General features: G+C 44.0%; 1 protein-coding gene across 1 annotated transcript in view; it reads left to right on the top strand.

Annotated features, from left to right (window-relative positions):
• MAOB (monoamine oxidase B) overlaps positions 1-9,523 on the top strand; it is a 118,454-nt gene extending 108,931 nt beyond the window's left edge. Inside the window, exons 13-15 of the mRNA XM_025468798.3 lie at positions 6,302-6,413; positions 6,979-7,041; positions 8,532-9,523. Coding sequence (XP_025324583.1) covers positions 6,302-6,413; positions 6,979-7,041; positions 8,532-8,684 — 328 coding nt within the window. The 3' untranslated portion in view covers positions 8,685-9,523. The remainder of the gene's footprint in view (positions 1-6,301; positions 6,414-6,978; positions 7,042-8,531) is intronic.
• Positions 9,524-24,695: the final 15,172 nt, after the last annotated feature.

The following is a 24,695-nucleotide window of genomic DNA, read 5'->3' as shown; positions in this document are numbered from 1 at the left end:
AAAGAAAGAAAGAAAAAAAAAGAAAGAAAGAAAGAAAGAAGGAAGGAAGGAAGGAAGGAAGGAAGGAAGGAAGGAAGGAAGGAAGGAAGAGAAAGGGAGGGAGGAAAGAAAGAAAGAAGTCCCCAATTTCCTTTATATCTTATGAATTTCCAGAGTGAAGTCTTTATAATTCTGCACCATGATGGGTGCCTTGCACTCTGAATTCTTCTGAAGGAACAATCCTAATCAATATAACCCACAAAGGTTGCCACATAAGAATAGGAATTTAGGTAGTCAGAGGGTTTCCTTATATTGTCAGAAGAATGATCTTTATAGTGAGTTCAGAGCTTAGTAAAATTTCCTTAAAATGAAATTGTAGGGGCACTGGGTGGCTCAGTGGGTTAAGCGTCCAACTCTTGGTTTTAGCTCAGGTTGTGATCTCATGGGTTGTGAGATTGAGTCCCATGTTGGGCTCTGCACTCAGTGTAGAGTCTGCTTGAGACTCTCTCTCTCCCCCCTCTCCCTCTACCCCTTCCCTCACTCTCATGCGTGCTCTCTATCAAATACATAAATATTAAAAAAAAAAAGAACTGTACAGGAGCCTGGATGGCTCAGTCAGGTAAGTGTCTGCCTTCTGCTCAGGTCAAGATCTTAGAGTTCTGTGTAACAGAGATTCTGCTTTTCCCTCTCCTTTGCCCATTCCCCATGCTTGTGCATGCTCTCATAAATAAATAAATAAATAAAATAAATAAATAAATAAATAAATAAATAAATAAATAATAACTGTAGAAGTGTCAACATGGGTATAGTATTAAAAAGCAATCCTCAGGGCACCTGGGTGGCTCAGTGGTTGAGTGTCTGTCTTTAGGTCAGGGCATGATCCGGGGGTCCTGGGATCAAGTCTCATATCAGACTCCCCACAGGGAGCCTTCTTCTCCCTCTGCCTATGTCTCTGCCTCTCTCTGTGTGTCTCTCATGAGTAAATAATTGAAATCTCTTTTTAAAAAAGCAATCCTCAAGTCAGAATTTCTTAGAAATTTATTACTAAAGACACTGACCTCCCAAACACGTATCTTTGAAAATATCAGGATAGTAAGGCTCTATTTCAGACATATAGTGGTTCTTCAATATGAATTCTAGACTGGGAGTGCAGGGACTTGGGTACAGTCCTGATTCTACCAATAACCAACTTTGTCATCCTGGACAGGTTGCTTCTCTCTGGACTTCATTTTCTTTAGCAAATGTATGAGAAAACACAAGATGGCATACAAAGGATAATAACCAGTATGTTAATGACAACATGAGGGTTTTTATTTTTATTTATTTATTTATTTATTTTTAAAGATTTTATTTATTTATTCATGAGAGACACACGAGAGAGAGAGAGAGAGAGAGAGAGGCAGAGACACAGGCAGAGGGAGAAGCAGGCTCCATGCAGGGAGCCTGACGTGGGACTCGATCCTGGGTCTCCAGGATCATGCCCTGGGCTGAAGGCAGGCACCAAACTGCTGAGCCATCCAGCGATCCCCAACATGAGGGTTTTTAAATAAAGATTTTATTTATTTATTTATTTATTTATTTATTTATTTATTTAGAACATGAGCATGGGGAGGAGCAGAGGGAGTGGGAGAAACCTCAAGCTGACTCCGTGCTGAGCTCATGACCCTGAGATTACAACCTGAGCCAAAACCAAGAGTCAGATGCTTAACCGACTGAGCCACCGTGGTGCCTGAGGGTTTTTTTTTTGAAATGCTTTTCCTGAGATATAATTCACATACGATACAGTTCACCCAAAGTGCACAATTCAATGGCTTTTAGCATTAACAGCATTGTGCATCCAAGTAGGACTCATTGGTGTTTAGATAATTGTGTTTGATGACAACAAGGCATGGATTGATGATCTAGCTGTAATTGTTATGACCGTTATAGTAATACTAAGCCAAACAATAATTTAATGCCAACAGCTCAATCTAAATAAAATAGGAAATGTAGGGTAGTGAGGAAAAGTCTGTTGGGAGTATACAATAAAAAGAAAGTATGGGTGAATATAGGTGGATGATCAGTCTGTCCACAAAAATCAGTCATAAGAAGGATTAAAACCTGCTTGTCAGAAGATACACAATGATTTTGGTGAACACTTTCCTTATCTTCCTGAAGATGGCAAAATACCACGTAACAGAACATTCTGGGACTAAAGAGCACCACCCGATTAGCTCCTGGGTCATTAAGCTCATTTTGGGATATGCTGATTATAGAATACGTCCATAGTAATTGCTTCATTCGGGACTTATTGGCTAAGTGCCAACCCTTTGCCAAGCATTGTGCTGGAAACTTCCATACTGAGAAAATTCCTCCCTGCTACGAAGGAGCTAACACTGTGAAGATGCTGGGGTGGGGGTGGGAAGAGAGGCCAGCAAACATGGACTCTAATGTGCTCTGGTAAGTACACTAATAGATGGGCATACAGATGCCGTGGGGACCGGGGAGGGATGCTGGGCTAGCCTCACCAAGAGAAATCGAAGAAGGCTGCATAAGACACATACCACCTGAGGAGTGTAGAAGGCAGAGAAAGGTATTGGAGAATGCACCGTGGGCACATGGAACATTATGAACTTGAAATCCTTCAAGTTTATGGGATGTCTAGGGGAAAGTTCTGCATGACTGGGCTCTGGCTAATGTTGGGGATTGAATGGACAATCAGAAAGGTAAATAGGATACTTTGCCTAATGTAACACATTCAGGAATACAAAACTTACCCTTTCAACAAAGAAAAGCCAGTCGGAGCAATCCTTTTGGGTTTTGGCTTTGCAATGCGATTGGATTTCTGACCACGGAATAGCAAGTTTCATGCTCAGTTCCTTAAGGTTTTTCAAGAAAATGTCTATCAGGTACTGGGATGGTGGGGAGCAAAAAGGAGATTCCCCTGCATCAGCCTGACCCTGGCCACATGACAGAAGCAATATAAACCCTATCGTATGGGGCGTTGGTGGTGACATGGTAATGCCCTGGTTTCATCTTTATTTCTCCCCAAGGACATATGTCAGGCTTTGTATCACCAGCTTCAATTTGTAGGGTAGGAACTAAGCTCAGCATATCTTGGTGACATAACTCCTGGACTGAGCAAGGACCGGCTGCCACAGGGCTGCCCTTGACCCTTCAGGTTCATGACGTTTGAGGTACCGCAAAAAGTGTTACTTTCACGGCCCTGAAAATACAGAGAAAATGCTCTGTTTCCAGATGAAGACAAAGGACAGTATTGATGGTGCCTTAGTTAAGAAATAAACATACACTTCTTAAGGAATTTAACTTCTGTGTATACAGAAAAACTAATTGTAGTGATTAAGCAGTGAAACACATAAAGAAATATTTTACTCCATCAAGCCATGAGAAATATACATGGAAATCTCCTTTTTGCAAATATATACTGTCTGCTCACTTGCTTGCAAAAGAGGAGGCAGGGATTTTTCTTCTCTAGCTGTTGGACATTTTTCGCCCCAAGGGAAAATTTACATATGACAAGTCGTGGAAAAATATCTCTTTGTCTGAAACTGATTCTGAGTTTTTACATTTTTATGTTCCAATTGTTTGCGTAACTAGTTCTCTATACCTTTATTTTCTTATCTAATGTTTAATTCTAGGCTTTGGCCAGGCCTTCCAGAGGTTTCCATTTTGGTTTTAGTTCCCTCGATTTGCAGAAAGTGAACATGCACAGGCACCTGGGTGGCTCAGTGGGTTAAGCGCCTACTCTTGATTTTGGGCCAGCGTCATGCGGTCGAGCCCCGCGTGAGGGACTTAGGGCAGAGTCTGCTTGAGATTCTCTCTCTTCCTTTCCCTCTGCCCCCTGCCCCTGCTAGCACTCTCTTTCACTAGATAGATAGATAGATAGATAGATAGATAGATAGATAGATAGAATCTTATAAGAAAAGAAAAAAGCCCTCATTTGATGAAAGCAACATTTGATGAACTTGAAGAAAGCAAATTTACCTTCTTTTGCATGGCATCTTTCCTGAATATCCCTAGGCTCTCCAGGCAATGCTGACTATGGATCATTCCAGATTATTACATGTATTTTTGGCAGTATTTAATATTCTATAATATCTTCCCTTCTATTTTCCATCCCTTTTTAATTCTTAATGGCTACAGTGAGGCCCAGTAAAGGAGAAGCCACCAGTTGAAGCAAGCCCATTTGTTTTTCTGATGAAAAGTTTGGCGGTGTTCAGTGGTGACCAAGATAGAGCTTGGGTGTTCACTCCAGACATCCGCATCCCTTACTTGATATAAAGGAAACCTGAGATAAGATGAATAATGACATGGTAACAGTGTTTCCCTTATGGTATTTTTGTCAGAGCAACAACAAACCACCCCTCTTAGAAGCCAAGTGCAGTCCATTTCTGTCCCTTTATATAGCTTTTGAGCACTCTTTGCTAACTAGTGATGATGGTACATAAGGCAAAGCACAGAGGATAAAACAGACCTTGACATCTTCTAGACCTAGTTCAAATCCTAGCTCTGCTATTTTCTAGAAGTGGCTCTTGACAAGTCAGCACACATTTCTTTGAGCTGGTTTCCTCATGTGTAAAATGAGATAATGATAATAGTAGCTATGCCATGGAGCTCCTTAAAAAGATTAAATAATTTGATAGAGGGAGGAAGAGTAACTAACTGGTTAAGACTGTGGGTGCTTGGAGTGCCCTGGGGGGCTCAGTCAGTTAAGCATCCAACTCTTGACTTCGGCTCAGGTCATGATCTCATGGTTCGTGGGGTCGAGCCCCACGTTGGGCTCCACACTCAGCAGGGAGTCTGCTTGAAGATTCTCTCCCTCTGCCCCTTCCCAACTCATGATCTCTCTCTCTCTCTCTCTCTCTCTCTCTCTCTCTCTAATAAATAAATCTTAAAAAAACAAAGGACTGTGGGTGCTGGAGTCAAATGGCCTGGATTCAAATACCAGCTCTGCCACTTACTAGCCACGACCTAGAGTGAATGACTATCTTTGTTGCTGATTAGATTCCCCAGGAAGCAGAGTCCAAAACACAGATTAGCACACAGGATATGTACTCGAGACAACCCTTGGTGTGAATAGTTGTGGAGGTGGGAGGAAGGAAGCAAGAGTGGGCAGAGGGAGGAATTAGACTGTGATGTACTTCCAGGGAAGGCCTCCACTGACCCCATAGGGAGTTCTGGAGCTAGGATGGCCCTTAAGGGTTGTTCCAAGTTGGAACATGGGGGTCTAAGCCTTTATCACCCCATGATGATTAGTCATTGAATTCTCCTGCCTCTGGAAGAAGGCATGACCTTGAGGTGAGGCCATTTTCTTCAGCAGAGACAATCTCCAGAGAGGACTGACATTGAGGGCATCTTCTGGCAGCACTCCCAGTAGCTGAGAATAAATCCTTCATTCTTGAAGGGGGGGTCTTGACAGTGCATCACAACATCATAGCCCCTGTAGCTCCATATTCTCATCTACAAAATGGGGTTAATACAGCACTGACCTCATAAGGTTGTGGTGAGGATTAATGCTCTTCGAAGAGTGCTCAGCATCCAACAAATGCTAACTGTTAATTTCATGCAGCAAAACTCTTAACAAGGATAGAGGTAAGCACTCAGTGAGTAGTAGTCTTTGTTTAAGATTTATTTATTTATTTGAGAGAGAGAGAGAGAGAAAGCACAGGGTGAGAAGCAGAGGACGACAAGCAGACTCCCTGCTGAGTGGGGAGCCCAACTCAGGGCTCAACTTCATGACTTTGAGATCATGACCTGAGCCGAAATCAAGGGTCAGATACATAACCCACTGGGCCACCCAGGCGCCCCCAATGAGGGGTAATTTTATAGGAGTCAGATCCACAGATTTGTTACCTGTCACTGATGGAAAAGTCCTTAGAAATCATTGCACCATGCCCTCTAAGAGATGGGGGATCCAGAGCTCAGTGAGAGGAATTGATTTGCCAAGTTCATTGGTGGAATAACCAGGTAGGGAACTGGGGCATGTATCACCGTGCTTAGAGCTGGTGAGCCATAAAAGGAACTAGACATGACCAGGCCCAAGTACTCCCTCATTTCACATAGTTGAAGCAAATACATACTCCACTAATGTCAGTCCCTATCTTGTAAGCACTTGGTGCAGAGACCGACTTCAGCTTTTATTCCTTGTCTGTGACAAGGATCATGCAAGAACTGGAGGAACCTATAAACACTATTCCAGAATTGCCAACATACTCCTGATAATTTAGTATCAGAGGAATCCGACCAGACTTGGTCTTTGTAGGAAGGCTCTTTTCTCACCCTCTGAGACTGACCACTTTTACCTCTTTGCTTTTGTTTCCAGGGTTCTACGACAGCCTGTGGGCAGGATTTATTTTGCAGGCACGGAGACTGCCACCCACTGGAGTGGCTACATGGAGGGCGCTGTGGAGGCTGGAGAGAGAGCGGCCCGAGAGGTAAGACCTCGGGTCATAGACTGTGGGGAAAAAGGCAACGCATGGGCCCTACAAGCAGGTCAAAGATGTCTGAGATCCTGGAGGCCAACTCCTGAAGACCTATGAAACACCATTTTAATAGTACTCTCAGGTGCAACAAACACTTTAACCCAAAAGTAATGATGAAAATACCTATCATGTCACCCAAGGTAAAAAGACCCCATGGGACAAAAGATTCCTGTAGATGTACTTGAGAGATAACCTAGGTCTAATATTATAGAACCAAACATGTTTTTATTATGATTCAGAATTCATTTATATGTTTCCTGACAATCCCTATGATCTCATTCCTATTGAGGCATGCTTACAACTACTAAAATCTTTGGCGAGCCTAATGGTTGGAGGCTCTTAAATGTCATGGATGAAAGACCTTTTACAGCCTTTTAAAGATTGAATGGACTACATTGGCTTTTCCCCTCATGTTTTTAATGGATATCCTAAGAGGTCATCAGTTAGTCCTTTATTTAAAGAGCAGATGAGCTGGAAATGGTGCCACTTTTGTTATTCACCAAAATACTCTTTTCAGATCCTGCATGCCATGGGGAAGATCCCAGAGGATGAAATCTGGCAGTCAGAACCAGAATCAGTGGTAGGTTATATTTTATTTCATGAATTTAAATCTCTTTTCTCTAAAAACAATTATTTGCAGAAAAAAACCACTTGTAATATTTACATACCTTTCTCTGAATGATTCAACCCATGCATGTTTAAAAAGATACCTGGGTATCTCACTCATTAAGCATCCCACTCTTGATTTCAGCTGAGGTCATGATCTCAGGGTCGTGAGATCGAGCCCTGCATCCGGCTCTCGCTGGGTGTGGAGCCTGCTCAAGATTTTCTCTCTCCTTCTCCGTCTGTCCCTCTACCTCTCTCTCTCCCTCTCTCTCTCTCTCAAAAAAAAAAAAAAGGAAATTCTTTTTTTGTTAAATATCTTTTAAAATTAAAAGATACCATGAGTTAGGACAGAGGTGGGAGATTTAAAAGAAATTGATAAATCTATAGACTGCCATATTCCTTGCAGATTATTATGAAAATATACATTTTTTTATTCTGGTCAGAGAGTTCTAGAACATATGAAGAACTCAATAAATGCCTCCTGAATAAATCTCTAACCTGGTGATTACCAACAGGGGGTAGGAAATGAAAGGAAGCTATGTCAGCATCCCCTGTCTAGGGAACCAGGGGTGAAATGAAATGGAGCAGATTTAGATTAGAAAAGCATTTTCAATATACACACTATTATTTTTGTAATAAAACTCCAGGAAGCTTTCCTGATTGGAAGGAAGGACACACAGAGGATAGAGTGAAATGCATTGCAGAGGACAAGAGTCAAAAAGGTCAAAGTTATTCCTTTATCAATGTGAAGTCCATAAGAATAGCCCTGCCAGTCCAAGTCATTGTCTTGTGCTTCTGTCAGATGTGGGACTGAGGGATGAGTAGACCATGGATTCATTCAAGTCAACAAATATTTATTTATTTATTTATTTATTTATTTATTTATTTATTTATAAGATTTTATTGATTTGAGAGAAAGAGAGAGAGAGCATGAGCATGAAGAGTGGGGAGAAACAGAGGGAGAGGGAGAAGCAGACACCCCACTGAGAGGGGAGTCTGATGCAGGACTCAATTCCAGAACCATGAGATCATGACCTGAACCAAAGGCAAGTGCTTAACTGACTGAGCCACCCAGGCGCCCCATCAACTCAACAAATATTTACTGTGCACCTACTCTGATCAGCCACCATGTTAAGGGCAGTGCTTTCACAGAGCAACAACATGTGAGGAGGACATATGATAACCAGAAAGTACAGGTGTCATGAAGAAGACTTGCCAAGGGTGTAAAAAGAAGAGGCCATGTTGGCCTGAGGGCAAAGGAAAGGCTCCCCCAGGAGTCACGATTAGCTAAGTCAAGGGCCTAGTGGGGAATGGGGATGAATGCCATGAGCAGCAGGTACACTCTATTTAATGGCCTTGACGTAGGCAAGAGTAGATCATGTTCAAAGAACTGGAGGAAACAAAGGATTTCTGGAGCAAAGTGGGTAAAGCCCTATACTGATACCGAATGTTCTCTGAACCCAGGATGTCCCTGCGCAGCCCATCACCACGACCTTCTTGGAGAGACATTTGCCCTCTGTGCCAGGCCTGCTGAGGCTGATCGGATTGACCGCCATCTTTTCTGCAACTGCTCTTGGCGTCCTGGCACACAAAAGGGGTCTGCTTGTGCGGGTCTAAAGAGAAAGCGTCTGTAACTACACCTTCTTCTTACTCTATCTGGTGTGTGGGTTTGGGGAAGGAATTGCAGTAAGGTTCCAAGAGGACATCGCGACTGTAGAATGAGGTGAGGAGCATGAAGATAAGTCAGACTTTCCACCACAGGAAACACAGTATGTCCTTTGCTGCTTGGCCCCTGCATATTGTCCCTTACCTAGCTTTGCGCTCTGTCTTGCCCATTTCCCAGAATCTTTACCATAGTTAAGCAAGCTCTCACTGTCCCACGACGCACCTTGCCCACGCACAAAAAAACTAGTTTTTTCCCCCACCTTTGTGGCTCTGTGCTTGTCCTTTCTCCTACATGTAACATCCTCTTTGTCCAAGTTCTCCCCACTTGTCCTTAGAATCCTGTATTGTGATAGCTGGGCCTTGAAGAACATCTAGTCTTCACCTTCTCTTGTAGTGTTGATCAAGCCAAGGCCAGGAGAGGTGGAACTTAATTGCCCAAGGTCCACAATAAGACACTGATATTTGGAGGACTAGAACACAGGTCACAGGTCCATTGCCTCTTCCGCCCCACAGGATGTATGCCTCAACCACCTTCTTCCACTCCCTGCCATGGTCACCGATGGTGTCCCTTTGTGTGGGTTTACTCTGCACTAGGTTGTTATGTGCTACTCAGTGCTACTCAGTATATATCTGTAAGTCTTATTGTCCTGTGAAATGTCAGCTGAAGCTGATTTTAATTTCTTTCAGGATAGCAATCTTGTCTTTTCTTCCTTTTGTATCCTCCCATTATGTCTGGATACAAAGGTCATTCATTACACACTAGCAAGTAAAAATAAAGTGGATTGACCAGATGTCTGTCGTCTTTTCTTTTTTGGGTAATGACTTTGAAGGTTTTCACAGATCAAATCAAGACCCAGGTTTATATTTATTTATTTATTTATTTATTTATTTATTTATTTATTTATTTATTTATTTTTAAGACCCAGTTTTAGGCATATAATTGTGGCTTTAAAGCATTCAGTCAGAATTTCCTCAAAGCCCAGATGATGCGTACATTTTGACTGTGTGATCCATCACAGCTGATGCATGTGTGAGCACTTGGTAAATGATTTATAATGATATGATAAAGATGCTAAAAGACAGAGTGTCTTCCTTTCGCCCCCCTCAAAAAACCTGTCAAAATAATTGACATATTAATAAGATGCTTTAACTATTAAGATAATTATAATATTTCAGTTGACTCTTCATATTCTTTATCAATACAAAGCTTTTTACTAGGTACACTCATTAATTTAAAATTACAGTTTCACGGTACATTAAATCCTATTTAAACTACTTTTTAAATGATATCATCATTTCAAAGTATTCATACCTCTCAACTCCCAAGGTCAGTTATTGTCAAAGTATATTTTAAATCCATAAATGCCCATTCTCATACTGTCCTTTAGAAAATGAAGCTTATTATTCTTAGCATAAATGAAATGTGAGAAATCTCCACAATTAATCAGTAACAGTGTAGAGTATCTGATTTTACAGTGACATTTACATTCATGAGTTTATAGGAACTTTAGAGACTAAATGAGGAAGTTAAAGAACCCACTAAGACTTTGTATGTGATCATCTTGGTTTTTGAATCTGTCAAAAAATGTAATGTACTTGGCATAGAGATATCTTCTTGAGTATGCTTCCTTCCAAAAAAGTTCCCCCCCAAATTTGTCACATTAATAACTCCAGTATATCCATTAAGAAAGAATCAAATAGGGAAATGCAAATCAAAACCACATGAGATATCACCTCATGTCTGTTAAAATGACTTACCATCAAAAAGACAAGAGATGCGGTGCTTGGGTAGCTCAGTTGGTTAAGCGTCCAGCTCTTGATTTTGGCTCAGATCATGATCTCAGGGTCATGGAATCGAACCCCATGTATGGCTCTGTGCTGAGTGTGGAGCCTGCTTGAGATTCTCTCTCTCCCTCTTACTCTGCCCCGCCCCTAGCTTCACCAAGACTCGCTTATGCACATGTGCTCTCTCTTTCTCTCTTAAAAAAAAAAGACAAGAGATAACAAATATTGGTGAGGATATGGAGGAAAGGGAACCTTTGTGCACCTTTGGTGGGAATGTGAATTGGTGCAGCCAACATGGAGAACAGTATGGATGCTCCTCAAAAAATTAAAAATAGAACTGCCATATGATCCAGCAATGCCACTTCTGGGAATATACCCAAAGAAAATGAAAACACCACGTCGAAGAGATATCTGCACCCCCATGTTGACTGCAGCATTATTGACAATAGCCAAGGCATGGAAACAAGCTAAGTGCCCACTGATGGCTGAATAGATAAAGAAGTGCTGGCATTTGTATACACAATGGAATATGATTCAGCCCTAGAAAAGGGGGAAATCTTGGTATTTGTGACACGGCTGGACTTTGAGGACATTATGCTAAGAGAAATAAATCAGACAGAAAAAGACAAATACTGTATGATCTCACTTATATGTGGATTCTAAAAACAAAACAACAAAACCCAAACTCACAGAAAAAAAGGCCATACTTGTGGTTTCCAGAGGCAGGATGGAGGGGGAGGGGACTTAGCAGGAGGGGGTCAAAAGGTACAAAGGACCAGTTAAAAGATAAATAAGTCCCAGGGATGGGACAGACAATTGTTAAGAGAGTAAATCCTACGAGTTCTCATCACCTGGAAAAAAGATATTTTTTCTTTTGCCTTTTTCTATATCTGTATGAGATGATGGATGCCCATGAAACTTAACTATAGTAATCATTTCACAGTATCTAGAAGTCATATCATTGCAATGTATACCCTAAACTTAACAGTGTGCTGCATGTCAATGATATCTTGATATAACTGAGGGAAAGAGATTTATTGAATTTTCACGAAGGAAGAATCAAATCAGGAGTTACCTTTTCCAGGATCCCCTGGACCATTTGCCCTCCATTTGGGTGATGTGGTCCCTTTTCTTTGTTCTCCTGATGGCCACATGCACAGACCTCATGCCCTGCACTCACCACGTAGTATGGCAGTTGTGCTATCTTGTTAACTTATATGATGTGACGGAGATGCCCAGTCAGGTTAGGTATCAGTTACCAAGGTAAATCTTGAGATGAACAAAAATGGGACACTTTACAGGAAAGATCTAAAAGTCAGCTTCTCCTCTGTTGAAACTCCCCACCCGTTTTGAGGGTACCAAAAGAGTAGGGAGGGGTTTGTGAAGGTTAAATTAGTGACAAGCTCTCTCTGGAGAGAGCCGCCATGCTCTGAATCCAATGCACCCCAAGGAGGAAGGAGAGGCGTGCTACCTTCTCATCTCCAGCCTAGTGAGAGGGATTTGTTTCCTTTGAGAGCTTGACACAGCCCTGAGGAATCTGAAGCCCTGGACTACACTCAGGATGCTTCCAACCAGCAAGCAAGGGATGACTGTCACAGAGATGGCTGAGGAACAGAAGTTGAATGGGTACTAAAATTGACCCCAAGGCGGGATAAGCACAGGGTGTTATGCTATATGTTGGCAGATTGAACTCCAATTAAAAAAAAATCTATAAAATAGTAATAAAATAAAATAAAATAAAATAAAATAAACCCCAAGGAAGGCACTGCCTGTGTTGGGGTAGTCAAAGTCAGAAAGGGCCAGCATGAAAGTCTCCCAGTAAAACCCCACAACTGTTGGGGCACCTGGGTTGCTCAGCGGTTGAGCGTCTGCCTCCAGCTCAGGGAATGATCCTGGGTCCAAGGATCGAGTCCCACATCGGGCTCCCCACAGGGAGCCTGCTTCTCCCTCTGCCTGTGTCTCTGCCTCTCTTTGTGTGTCTCTCATGAATAAATAAATAAAATCTTTAAAAATAAATAAATAAATAAATAAATAAATAAATAAATAAATAATAAAATAAAAAATAAATTGAGTTCAGAGATTTGCTTGTTCTACAATATGGGGCATTCAAATTATTGAATTGAAACTGTGATTTGTGACTTAAAGAAACCTTCGGATTGCCTCTAATTTAAGAGTGGTTAGTAGAACCATAGGCCTGCCAGCGTGTTTGAACACAAGAAGGGAAGGAAAGTCTCTCACCCTGCAGCTTTAAATGAACAGTGGAAGAGAAAGAGTGCTTTGGAAAGAACCACATGCCATTCAGCTGTGGACAAAAAAAAAAAAAAAAGCCATACTGTGCCTCTCTTAGCTTCTCTTTTAAGTTGTATATTGGCCACTGTGTATAGGACACCTCTTGGGCACCACCATGTCCTCTCAGCCTGTGTTTTGACTCCAGCCGTTGCTGTAGCACCCAGTGACCAGAGGTACAAGTTACTGACAGCACCATCCTCAGCAGCCAGTCTGATCCATGGGCAACCCTGGAAGTGTAGGGGAGTTAAACATTCTAGGGAAAACTCTGACTGACGGTAGATGAATACTCCTTTCTTTGGTTCCCTCAGGTGATCTCTTCCTAGGTGCATTCTGCATGGCTCCTCAGAGGCTCCCCAGCAGGACCAAGCCCCAGATATTGCACCCTGGGGACTGGCATTCCTTCCTTCCCTGTATCACTCTTTCCTGTCCCACTTCTCCTCCCTAAGGTCACTTCCTGGAGTGAACTGTCTACATCAAAGTCAGTGCTTCAGGCTCTGCTTCTGGGGGAGGACCCAGCTGAAGACAACCATGCTTCCCAACCAAAGATAGCCTTTCTTAAGTCAAGTAGTTCCCATGATTCCAGAAACATGTCTTACTCTTTAACTTGTTGGATCCATGCTTATCTTTCAGGGATCAACGCTGTTTACTTTTATTCCAAGTGTTTTATAAGCATCTTCTTTTCACCCGGGTATAGCTGAGTAGCTAAAAGAGAATGAAGGCAGAGCAGCAGTCCTATGAGAAAGTCTCAGTTTCAGACCTTCAGAGAGAAGGTCTATGAAGACACTTGCCTTCTACCCAACCTACTACATTAAACTCTCCATGTAAAGTTTAGGCATGCGGTTCTTTCCAAAGCACTCCAATAATTCTGCTGTGCACCCTCAGGTGAGAATCATGGCTGTAGACTCAATCTATCCAAAAAGGAAACTGGATTCAAACAGTTAGTAGTGCTACATCAACTAACATATAGTCAAGAAGACAATACTTTCAAAATAAGTAGGAGAAAAAATTAGAATTAACTCTCTGCAAAAGAAGGCATAGGAACATCTGCTTTACAAAGAGTAAACAGATGTAACAAGATTGTCAGAATTATAAATAACAGAACTATAATGAAAATTATAGGAGTCCATTTATTTTTTGAGATACCATGGTGGCCCACACACCATACAAGATACAGAGGATGAAAAAATGAACAGAAACACAGTCTCTGCTGGAAAGAACAGATCGTAATAACCACACATCAGGCTCCCTGCTCAGTGGGGAGTTTGCTCTTCCTTCTCCCTCTGCCCCTCCCCTTGCTCGTGTGTACGCGCTCTCTCTCTTAAATAAATAAATAAATAAATAAATAAATAAATAAATAAATAAATAAAATGTTTAAAAAACAAAACAAAATCCCCAAGGGATTAAACCTTGTAAACCAAACTAAAACCAAACTAAATACTCTAGAATGTTCTGGACTCTAGGGGACTGTGTAGACAATCTGATGTGATGTGATGGGTTTGCTCTTGTTGTTTGTTTCCTGTTGGTTTGGTTTTTTTAAGTGATGAGGAAGACTCATCTGAGCTGGAAATTCTCCTGGAGAGTGATCTTAATGACATTTCAGTCTGTGGACACTACAAGCCCAGCTCCGGTATCGGAAATAACTGATCTAATCAGACCCTGCCCTTACTCTGGGCTGCTCCTTTCTGATGTGATTGCTCTTGTCATTTCTGCTGAGACCATGCAATGAATCACTGAAATATCATATGGCACTCCAGCAGAATGACATTTCAGCCTCTAGCCCCCATCCATGACCCCTTTTGACCTCTTCTTTCACCTTTACTTACCTCTCTAATCCCCAACCATTTCTTCCTTAAGCATTCTGGCTCAGTTTATTCTCTTTGAAAATCTACTTCCCTGCAAGGCACAATGCTGAGTGGCACTGAGCTTTTGCACTTGAATTTGACATATCCAACTATCTTCCCTCTGGGCCATTTCATTGTATTATATTTTCTTTTCCCTAACTTGCTGTCAAGTGCTTTTCAATACTAGAATCTTCCCTGCGTTATAGAAAAGCAAAGAGAAAGTCCTGAAGTTATGGCGGAGGGTTGAGGGTAGTGGGGAAAAGACCAGCAGGTGTTTCAGGAGAGGTTGAGAGCTGGCTTGAGCCACAAGCCCCTCATCCCCATGACCCATTCCTCTTCTCTGACCTCCCGTTGTCCTCCATCTGCTGTTCTTCTCTTCTGCTGCATAACCTCCAGCGCTGCCAAATGCTCGGGCTCCAGTCCACTGGTCAAGGCTGGGTTTAGATAAATATAACTCCCTCTGGAGCCCGAGGCTCACTGGTGATATTGGCCTATGCATTTCTATGTTTTAGAAGCACTGCTAGGGCAGGATTTTCTTCAAAGTAACATTTTTCTGAAAGCTGCTTAGAATGTTAAAATCGGAAAGTAAATTGTGTCCTTAAGTAATATAAGAGCCTTCCTGCCAACTCCCTGCATCCTCGAGCCCCCTTTATTTTAGGCACCCAAAGCCAAAGTTGCCACTTAAGCAAAGGGCAGTATAGGCGATGAAACCTGCCATAGAAAAGAGCAATATAGGAACAGGGCTCAAAGAGGGGGCTCTAGATTTACAGGCCATGTCCATTGTCAATGGCCATCTTTTTGAGCCACAAGGTAGGGGGAATGTTGGGTATTAGGCTTACTCAATATGCATCCTTCCACTCTCTTCCTAATATAATCTTGATTTTGTTCAGCTATTCACCCACTGCTATGCTGTGGGATAGGTAAGCTGGCCACATCTTCAGCCCCAAGGTGTGGGTATTGTTTAGTCTACACCAATGGTGGTGGGCCTGTTTCCTTCGTCAATGGTTGACTTAAGCCTGACTATGTTGTGCAACTCTGACTAATGGAACAAAAGCAGTCTTCTTGGGTGTGTGTGGGGGTGGAGGGTGGGTAGGCTGGAGCCTCTAGGAAACTGAGGTTTTTTTTTTTAAGATTTTGTTTTTAAGTAATCTTTACACCCAACATGGGGCACAAGCTTACAATCTTAAGTCACATGCTCTACTGGCTGAACCAGTCAGGCACCCCAGGGTCCCTCATTTTAAAAACAGACCCATGAGGAGTGCCTTGGTGCCTCAGTGGCTGAGCATATGCCTTCAGCTCAGGGTGTGAACTCGGGGTCCTGGGATCAAGTCCCACATTGGGCTCCCCACAGAGAACCTGCTTCTCCCTCTGCCTGTGTCTCTGCCTATGTCTCTGCCTCTCTGTGTCTCTAATAAGTAAATAAAATCTAGAAAAAAACAGACCCATGAAATAAAAAGCCCCATGCCATCCTTCATGTGGACATTGCAAGTGTCTGGATGAGATAGCTATCATCTCTATAGCTATCTGGCTTTCAAGCCAAGGATGAGTCCCATACACAGAACAGATCAGGGCCAAAATAGTCACAGAGGTACAGAGTTGCATCCCTGATGCACCTACTTACAGCCTGTCCTGTCTCAGGATGGCTGGCCCATATGAGAAATAAGTTCAACAAGTTTGAATATGTGTTTTCTGGTACTTACAGTCCAAAGCATCCTAAAAGACCCACCCAACTTGACATAATTTAAGAACTTCTTATAAGATTGTCTTTGGATAATAATCATGCTTATTATTAATTGTATTATAATAACAGTTACTTCCTTTAAACATGTATTATTTACAAGACACTGTACATCATCTCTTTTAATCCTGAAATCATCCCTATCATCTTCATTTTACAGATGAGGAGTCTGAGTCTCAAAGATGTTACAAGGCAAAGGTCTAGAATCAGTAAGAGGTGGCCATGGGTTTCAAACCCACCTGGGAGGGGCACCTGGGTGGCTCAGCTCAGGTCGTGATCTCAGGGTCCTGGGATCGAGCCCCATAGTAGGGCCCCTGCTCAGTGGGGGAGCCTGCTTTTCCCTCTCCCTCTGTGTTCTCTCTCCCAATCTCTCTTTCAAATAAATAAATAAATAAATAAATAAGTAAATAAATAAATAAATTTTAAAAATCCTTTTTAAAAAATCAGTTACAAACCCACCTGGAAGTTGTTCCAAACCTCTGAGTATTCTCTTGACTCCTTGAGCCAGCCTTATAAGAAGTTATCCAGAACACCAAGGGCCTGATCTTTCTGAGTTGCTGGTATTTCCAAAGCTTAGACAGCTTCTTTTGTGCTTGCTCCCTTACTACTCAGTCTAACCCCAACATCTTCCTGATGTATTCTTTGCCCATTGCATTAGACGGATTAAGGAATGATCACCATTCAGCTCTAAGTGAGCAGACATACGTCAAATACTGTCTATCCCAGGTCTTTTCCTAGGTTCTGGGAGCATAGTTGTGAACAAAACTGAAGAAGACCCTCTCTTCATGGAACTTAACTGCTAATGGGTAGATGATCCATCAACCAAGACTGTGATGCACTGTCAGTGGAGAGAAATGTCATCAAGAAAGTGTAAGCAGAAGCAAGGAAAATGTTGTGATGTGGGGAGAGGGTGACTATAGTAGACTGGGTGGTCAGCTTAGGCCTCACTGAGAAAGTGATGTTTAGACGGAGTCCTAAATAAAGAAAGGGAGCATTCTGCTCTCTGGGGGAAGAGCATTCCAGGCAGGAGAAACAGCAAGGGCAAGGCCCAAAGGTGAGAATGTGATTGGAACATCTAAGGAAGGGCAGGGGGGCCCGTGAGGCAGGAGCAATAGTCACAGGAAATTAGCAGTAGGAAGTAATATGGGAGAGTTTGATGGGAGCCAGATCACGTAGGAAGTCTTAGGCCATAGTAAGGCTCTGGTTTTTATTCCAAGTGTGAAGATCATCCACTGAAGGGTTTCTTGTAGGGGGTTTGGCAAATGTTTACAAGAATTGCTTGGTAGTGAAGACTGTGCTGTGCCACCCAGGTCCCTCCTCTGGGACTGAGGGCACCCAGTCTCCCTGGAAGTTGGGAAGCTGATAGCTCGTGGCTGTGCCCATTTCTGTAGGCTGAGGAAACACCCTGGCCCAAAGATCTGCCCCTTCCTAGGGGTAGCCCACATCCAATGACTGGGCATGGAGCAGGGACAGAAGACTATCCCAGCTCCAGAGCTCTCATGGGATCAGCGGACAGCTCTCCAGCAAGCTGGGCATAGTTGAACCTCACCTTCTGCCCAATCCTGTTTCCCTCGCTCCCTCACAGGTATGGATCCCCAGGGCATCCTCCAGAATACTCCCTGCACGCAAATCTCCAACCTGGAGTCAGCTTCCTGGGGACTTCAGCCTGTGACTCACTTTGCAATGTGGAAAGCAGGCTGTCATGCAGTACGAGTGGGAGCAGGAGGCTAGTTAGGAGGCCGGGGCGGCTTTGTCCAAGCCAGAGACTCTGGGCCGCTTGAGATACACTGGAGAGATCTATTACGTATGCGTGAACATCCAAGCAGGACGTCAGGTAGACTGTTGACCATACTTGTTAGAGTTAAGGGGAGAGATTGGGGCTGTTGATATAATTTGGGGGGGCAGGATTGAGTACAGATAGAGAAATGTCTGGAGATGAACCCTGAGACATGCAAACATTTTGTGTACACGTTCCATACGTATTTCCTCATTACAAATAGCTGTGATCCCTATAAGAAACATATCTGGTGGGATCCCTGGGTGGCTCAGTGGTTTAGCGCCGCCTTTGGCCCAGGGCGTGATCCTGGAGACCCGGGATTGAGTCCCACGTCGGACTCCCTGCATGGAGCCTGCTTCTCCCTCTGCCTGTGTCTCTGCCTCTCTCTCTCCTCTCTCTCTCTCTCTCTCTCTCTCATTAATAAATAAATAAAATCTTTTTTTAAAAAAAAGAAACCTGTCTGGTGTGCTCAGAGGAACCACTGTGACTCCACTCTGATCATCCACTATAAGCTACATTGTTATAGCTTTTCAATGATGTTAATAACCTGGTGTTAAAAGGTGAGTAGTTATTTCTTAGTCTCCTGAAAACATTTCTGTTCCAGATTTCCGGTGTCCAGAAACCTGGCTAGACAATCCGCTCCTGTTATTTATGTATTTGCTTGTTGTCTGTTACTTCCCAAAGGATTTGAGGCAACATACAGCTATATGTGTAAATATCAAGTCAATAAAACAAAATGGAAAATCAAGACCTGTGTCCCCTGCCGCCCCCCGCCCCCCAAAAAAAGATGGCAGGTAAGCAGAGGATGGAGGAGATCGTAGACAAGCATTTGGACACGGGAAAGGGAAGGGCAAGGACTGTCCGGGTGGGGAATCTGAGGGACTCCAGCGGGGACAGAGTGACCAAGGCCTGAAGGGTCCCTATTTTATTTTTTCACACCGTCTGAAATATTACATCAGACAACCTCGTGGAGAGGAGGTTTCTCGAAATGCACATCCAGCCCAGCAAGTGGATTCTGGCCGTCTTACCCTGGTGTGAATAAGCGTCATCCTGCTGTGGTCAACCTAGAAATAAAATCCACTCTGAACAGGGGTCTTCTGAGCAGCGTCCGCACGAGGTGAGTGATGTCCAGAGGCCTGTGATCTCTCCCTCCCCCTCACTTCCTAGGCTCCTCCTTGAAAGTCATGACCCTTTCCCCCAGCCCCTGCCTGGCTTCCTCCTGGTGTGCTTCCAGTGGGCCACCCCCTTCTTCTCCAGGGTCCTGCTGACAGAGCAAGGAGGGCCCCAAATGTGCCCCATGCTTCTCAGGGGTCAGGAGGGGGATGCTGAAAGATACTTTTCATGGCTTGACCTCGGACCTGTGTTCCCTGTTTGAAAGAGCTCAGTGAGAGGTGCCTGGGGGGCTCAGTCAGTTGAGCGTCTGAATCTTGGTTTTGGTTCAGGTCATGATCTTGGGTCGTAGGATCAGGCCCACATTGAGCTCTGTGCTCAGTGCAAAGTCGGCTTGGGATTCTCTCTCCTTCTGCCTCTCCCCCTGGCTTTCTCTTTCTCTCTCTAAATAAAATGAATAAATATTCAAAAGAAAGAAAGAAAGAGGGACACCTGGGTGGCTCAGCGGTTGAGCATTTGCCTTCGGCTCAGGTCGTGATCCCGGAGTTCTGGGATCGAGTTCTGCATGGGGCTCCCTGCATGGAGCCTGCTTCTCCCTCTGCCTGTGTCTCTGCCTCTCTCTTCCTCTGTGCCTCTCATGAGTAAATAAATAAATAAATAAATAAATAAATAAATAAATATAATTCTTTAAAAAAAGAGAGAAAAGGAAATAAAGAAAGAAAAAGAAAAAGAAAGAAAGAAAAAGAGAAAGAATAAATGAGCTCAGTAAAAAAGCAGGTGGGTGAGCTAGAATAAAGATGGGTGACAGGGGAAGGCCCTAGTAAGTTCTGTCGGCCTCTTGTCCACCCAGCAGACTGTGGCCTGAGAACCGTCCCTTGGGACTTCTACCTGTAGACAGTACTATTTCCCCTGTCTTGGGCTGCCTCCCCTGTTGTCAGCCTGGAGGACTCCTACCTTTTGTCTTCAGTTGCTTGACTCCAGAATGTCCTCCTTCAGGAAGCCAAGGGCAGGAGAGTCGGCCGGGCCAGTGAGGCTGTAGCCCCCATCCCAACCCATGGAGGCTTGCAGCGGCCATCACACAGTACCCCTGCTTTGGGAGAGTCACCTGGACAGGTGAGCAGAGTGGAACGGCAGGATCCCGGGGTGGGGGGTTGTGCTGGCAGGGGGGTGAGTCAAAGTCCCTGGAGACTAGGGCAGGTGGACTCAGAGGTCCAGCCCTCAGAAGGGGATGAAGAGTCATACAGAGCTGGGAGACGAGGGTGGGAGATTGGAAGCACGGGGGTTCCAGCTACACCCCTGCCTCGTAGGGGGATGTGGTGAGAACAGGGAAATTAAAGTGCCTGGTGCAGACCGCTGGCCTAAGACTGGGTCCAGACCCCATCCTCTGGCAAAGATGGGTGTGCCTCAGGGACCAGGACTGAGGCTCTGTGTCCCATAACCACCAGCAGCCCCCTGGGAATTCTGCGAGAGGACGGGTCTCTGTTGCCTTATGTATGTGGGGCCCTCCTGCCTGAGCTCCAAAGCACGCCCGGCTCTGGATTCCGATTTCCTACTGGTGCCTTCTGCCAACCTCCCAGGACACCCTGGAAGCCTGGACTGAGAATGGCTGGACACTTGCATGGAAAGCCCACCTTTCTCTCTGAACATTCCTCAGCCACCAAGGCTGCTGCCCTTTGCTCATCCTGGCCAGTCCACGGGGACACGACGTTGCACCGGGCATGGGCTCCTTGCTGTCTCAGAGGGACTGGCCATGCAGAGCCGGTTTTCCTAGACGTTCATCCAACAATCCTGAGGATTGTTCTCTGCAGAATGCTTGAAAGCACTCGCCTAATGCTAAACAACCCTCATATTGTCCCAATACTGTCTTCTTTCTTTACCTGACCAGAAATTTCCACCATGGACAGATTCTTGCATGTTGCTGGGAGTTGGGAGTGCAGGGGGGGTGTGGGGGGCAGCTGTGTGGGGGGCACCCAGAGGAGAAGGTTGGCCAAACTTTAAGAAGCCAGGGGCACCCTTCCCGGCTGCACCCAGGGTCAGTCCCAGCCCTTGAAGTGAGCGGGGGTGAGACTGGATTCATTCCTCTCTGTGCTTGTTAGTTTTAATTTGTTAATTTTGTATTTCAGCCAGATACCCAGCTTCCCCCCAAGACCAGGCATGTCATAAATGATCGAGCGAAATAAATAATGAATAAATGCCTCTCTCTCAGATTCCAATTTAAATCCAAGGAGCCCTGGTGAGATCTGAGGACTACTCCTGTCAATTATTTCTTCCAGACTGACCTCCGGTAACTAATTGGCTCATTTAAATTCCTTCTTTTGAGGACATGTTGCAATGGAAGTAAAATAATTAAAGAGCAGCAAACTTAAATTTGTGGCTGGGTACGTTTGAAGCTATGTCATTACCATTACGATGCCAGGAACCATATGAAATTGTGGGTTCAGGAAAATGACAGTGGGTTTTAGGTTTTTTGGTGTTTTTTTTTTTCTCTTGCAAGTGATATTGCTTAGGAAAATGTGAATATTAATGATGTTTCTTGATCCTTATTTGCTTATATCTTGATGTGTGCCAAAAATACTGGCTGAAGTCAGTGCTTTTCACAAATCACACAGGGGGAAAAAATGATCCTATTTGTATGGCATATCGGGTAAATGGCCAAGGTCACCTCATGCCGGGAAATGATCAGCTTGCGGGCTCTGGCCACCCAAGACCCTGTCCCTCTGCCCGGAGGTCTGGTGGCCCCCAGATATCTGCACACATGCACCCCATTCGTGGTGGGAGCTACCAGTTGGGGAGCGATTAAATGTCATTTATTTTTTAATATTTTTAAACATCATTTAAATAAACGGACAACCTCAAAGCTTTAGGGAGGAAAAGCAGAGACAATAATAAGAGATTATAATGGAGAATTAATTGTGGGAAAGGCATTATCAGGAAAGGCATCACTGAGGAAATGATATATCATCTGCGCCCCAAAGGGTTTAGCCAAGTGAAGAATAGGGAAAAGAACCTTCTAAAGAGAAGGTAGCTGAAGACAGAAAAGATCTGGATATGTCTGAGGATTTATAAGCAGCTCTAGATGGCCAGAATATTCTGAGATAGAAGAGTGGCTTGAGGCATGCTTAGGGAAGCAGGCAGGGAACAGAGCAGACAAGGCCTTCCAAGCCGCCAGACAGGCTCTTACCCAAAGTGCAACCAGCAGCTACGGAGGGCCTTGAGCCCCAATTGACAGGACCAGACTTGCATTTTTAAAAAGATCACTCAGGCTACTCCGGTGGTATGGTAAAAGAGACACCCAGACATTTGGGCAGGAGATGACCAGAGAGATGATAGCAGAGGAAAGAAGTCATTCTAGGTGTATTTTAGAAGTAGGAGTCATAAGAGACCACAAACTGTGATCCCGAATCTTCTTTTTTTTTTTTCTTAAGGCTAACATTTATCATTACTAACAACTTTCACCAACATCATCCCACTGAATTCTCAGAATAACTGACGAGCTCCATTTAGCAGATGAGAAAAAGCATGCTCGATATCAAGATTCAAACCCAGGCCCAGCTGCCTCCATAAACCCAAGCTCTTAGCACATATGCTTATCTGAAAAGGAAGATGACTTTACAAGGAATCTGTTGTTGTTGTTTTGGGATTTTATTTATTTATCTAAGAGAGCATGAGCAGGGGAAGGGAGAGAGGGAGAAGGAGAAGCCGACCCCCCTGCTGAGCAGGGAGCCCAATGTGGGGCTCCATCCCAGCACCCCAGGATCATGACCTGAGCCGAAGGCAGACACTTAACTGACTGAGCCACACAGGTGCCTCAAGGAATCTGTTTCTAAAGAGTTCTTAAGGCTAAGAAATCAAAACACGCAGGGCACCTGAGTGGCTCAGCGGTTGAGTGTCTGCCTTCGGCTCAGGGCGTGATCCCAGAGTCCTTGGATTGAGTCCCATATGGGGCTCCCCCAGGAAGCCTGTTTCTCCCTCTGCCTCTCTCTGTGTGTCTCTCATGAATAAATAAAATCTTTTAAAAAATTAAAATGTGCATGTCACAATCCTAAGTATTCTCAGTTCTAAGAACTGAAACCAACTTGCTTTCCTGTCCCTGAGCTGAACAATACAGGAACCAGTCAAAATAACTTGGCTACTTGTCCCAGGACATACTCGTTCCTGGCACACGAAACTTCGAACTGCCAAAAATGGCTTTACCTACCGAGGCTCACTTCAAAGACCCCAACCTCACTGTGCCTAGCAATCCTGAACGACTATGTCATAGACTCTGCCAACCCCAACCAGTTTTCTGCTTTGCAAGATCAGCCCTGCAAATCACCGAGCCCAAGTCGAAAACCCTACAAACCTAAAAACTCTGCCCTGATTTCTCCACTTTGAGACACTGCTAACACTGCCAATGGGATATTCTTCACCGCAGCGAGTCTAATAAACTTAGCTTTGCTCAATCAGCATGTTGCCTCGTCTCTTGGGTGATCAACGCTTGTTGACAGGTGCCTGGTAGGGTACTTTTACTTTGAGGCTCTGCTACTTGAAGTGAGGACCGAGAAGGTTCCTGTAAGAGCACAGGACTCAGTCATGAGCAAAGGCTGAAGGAAGTTGGGTTAGAATAAAAATTTCTGTTCTCTCATTTATGGAAGGTACAAAACTAGAGTCTGGTTCTGTGCTTATGTAGAACAAATACATTTGCTTCTGAGGATCACAGATTCCAGCGTTTTTCTATCTAGAGGACAAAAGCAAGAAATGGCTATATTCAGATGTGTGTGTGGTGGAGCAGGGAGGGGCGGCATTTGTGGAAGTGGGAGCGAGCTCATCTGCTTTTAAGTCATTAAATGTTCTGCTTGCTGCTCCAGATTCAGGTGCCTGAAATAGCAGGAATTTGAGGACAGACCAATGCTGGCTTTTAATCCTTGGCTTTCAAGAGCATTATGGCCCAGGGGGTGGGTTGAATATTGACCCTAACAAAGATGTTCACGTCCTAACCCCAGAACTATGAATATATTACCTTACATGGTAAAGGGACTTTGCAGATAGGATTAAGGATTGTAAAATAGGGCGATTACCCAGGATTGTTGAGGTGGGCACAATTATTAACATGGGTCTCATAGAAAGGAGTCAGGAGGAGGAGGTGATGTGTCCATGGTAGCAAGAGAGTGGAGTGATATGGCACCAGCCAAAGAAATTGGCAACCTCTAGAAGTTGGAAGAGGAAAGGAATGGATTCACCTTGATTTTAACCCTGGAAGACTCATTTCAAACTTTTGAGCTCCAGAACTGTAAGATATTAAGTTCATGTTGTTTTAAGCCGCTGAGTTTGTGGTCATTTGGGATAGGACCAATAGGAAACCAATACAGCCCATAGAGTTAAAATGGCCATTGGTGGTTGGTTTGTTGGAAAAGCTCATCTGCCTTTAGCCTGTCTCAATGGAC

This window comes from Canis lupus, chromosome X (assembly GCF_003254725.2).
Source record: "Canis lupus dingo isolate Sandy chromosome X, ASM325472v2, whole genome shotgun sequence".
NCBI lineage: Eukaryota > Metazoa > Chordata > Mammalia > Carnivora > Canidae > Canis > Canis lupus.
This window is presented reverse-complemented; position numbering and strand designations above follow the sequence as displayed.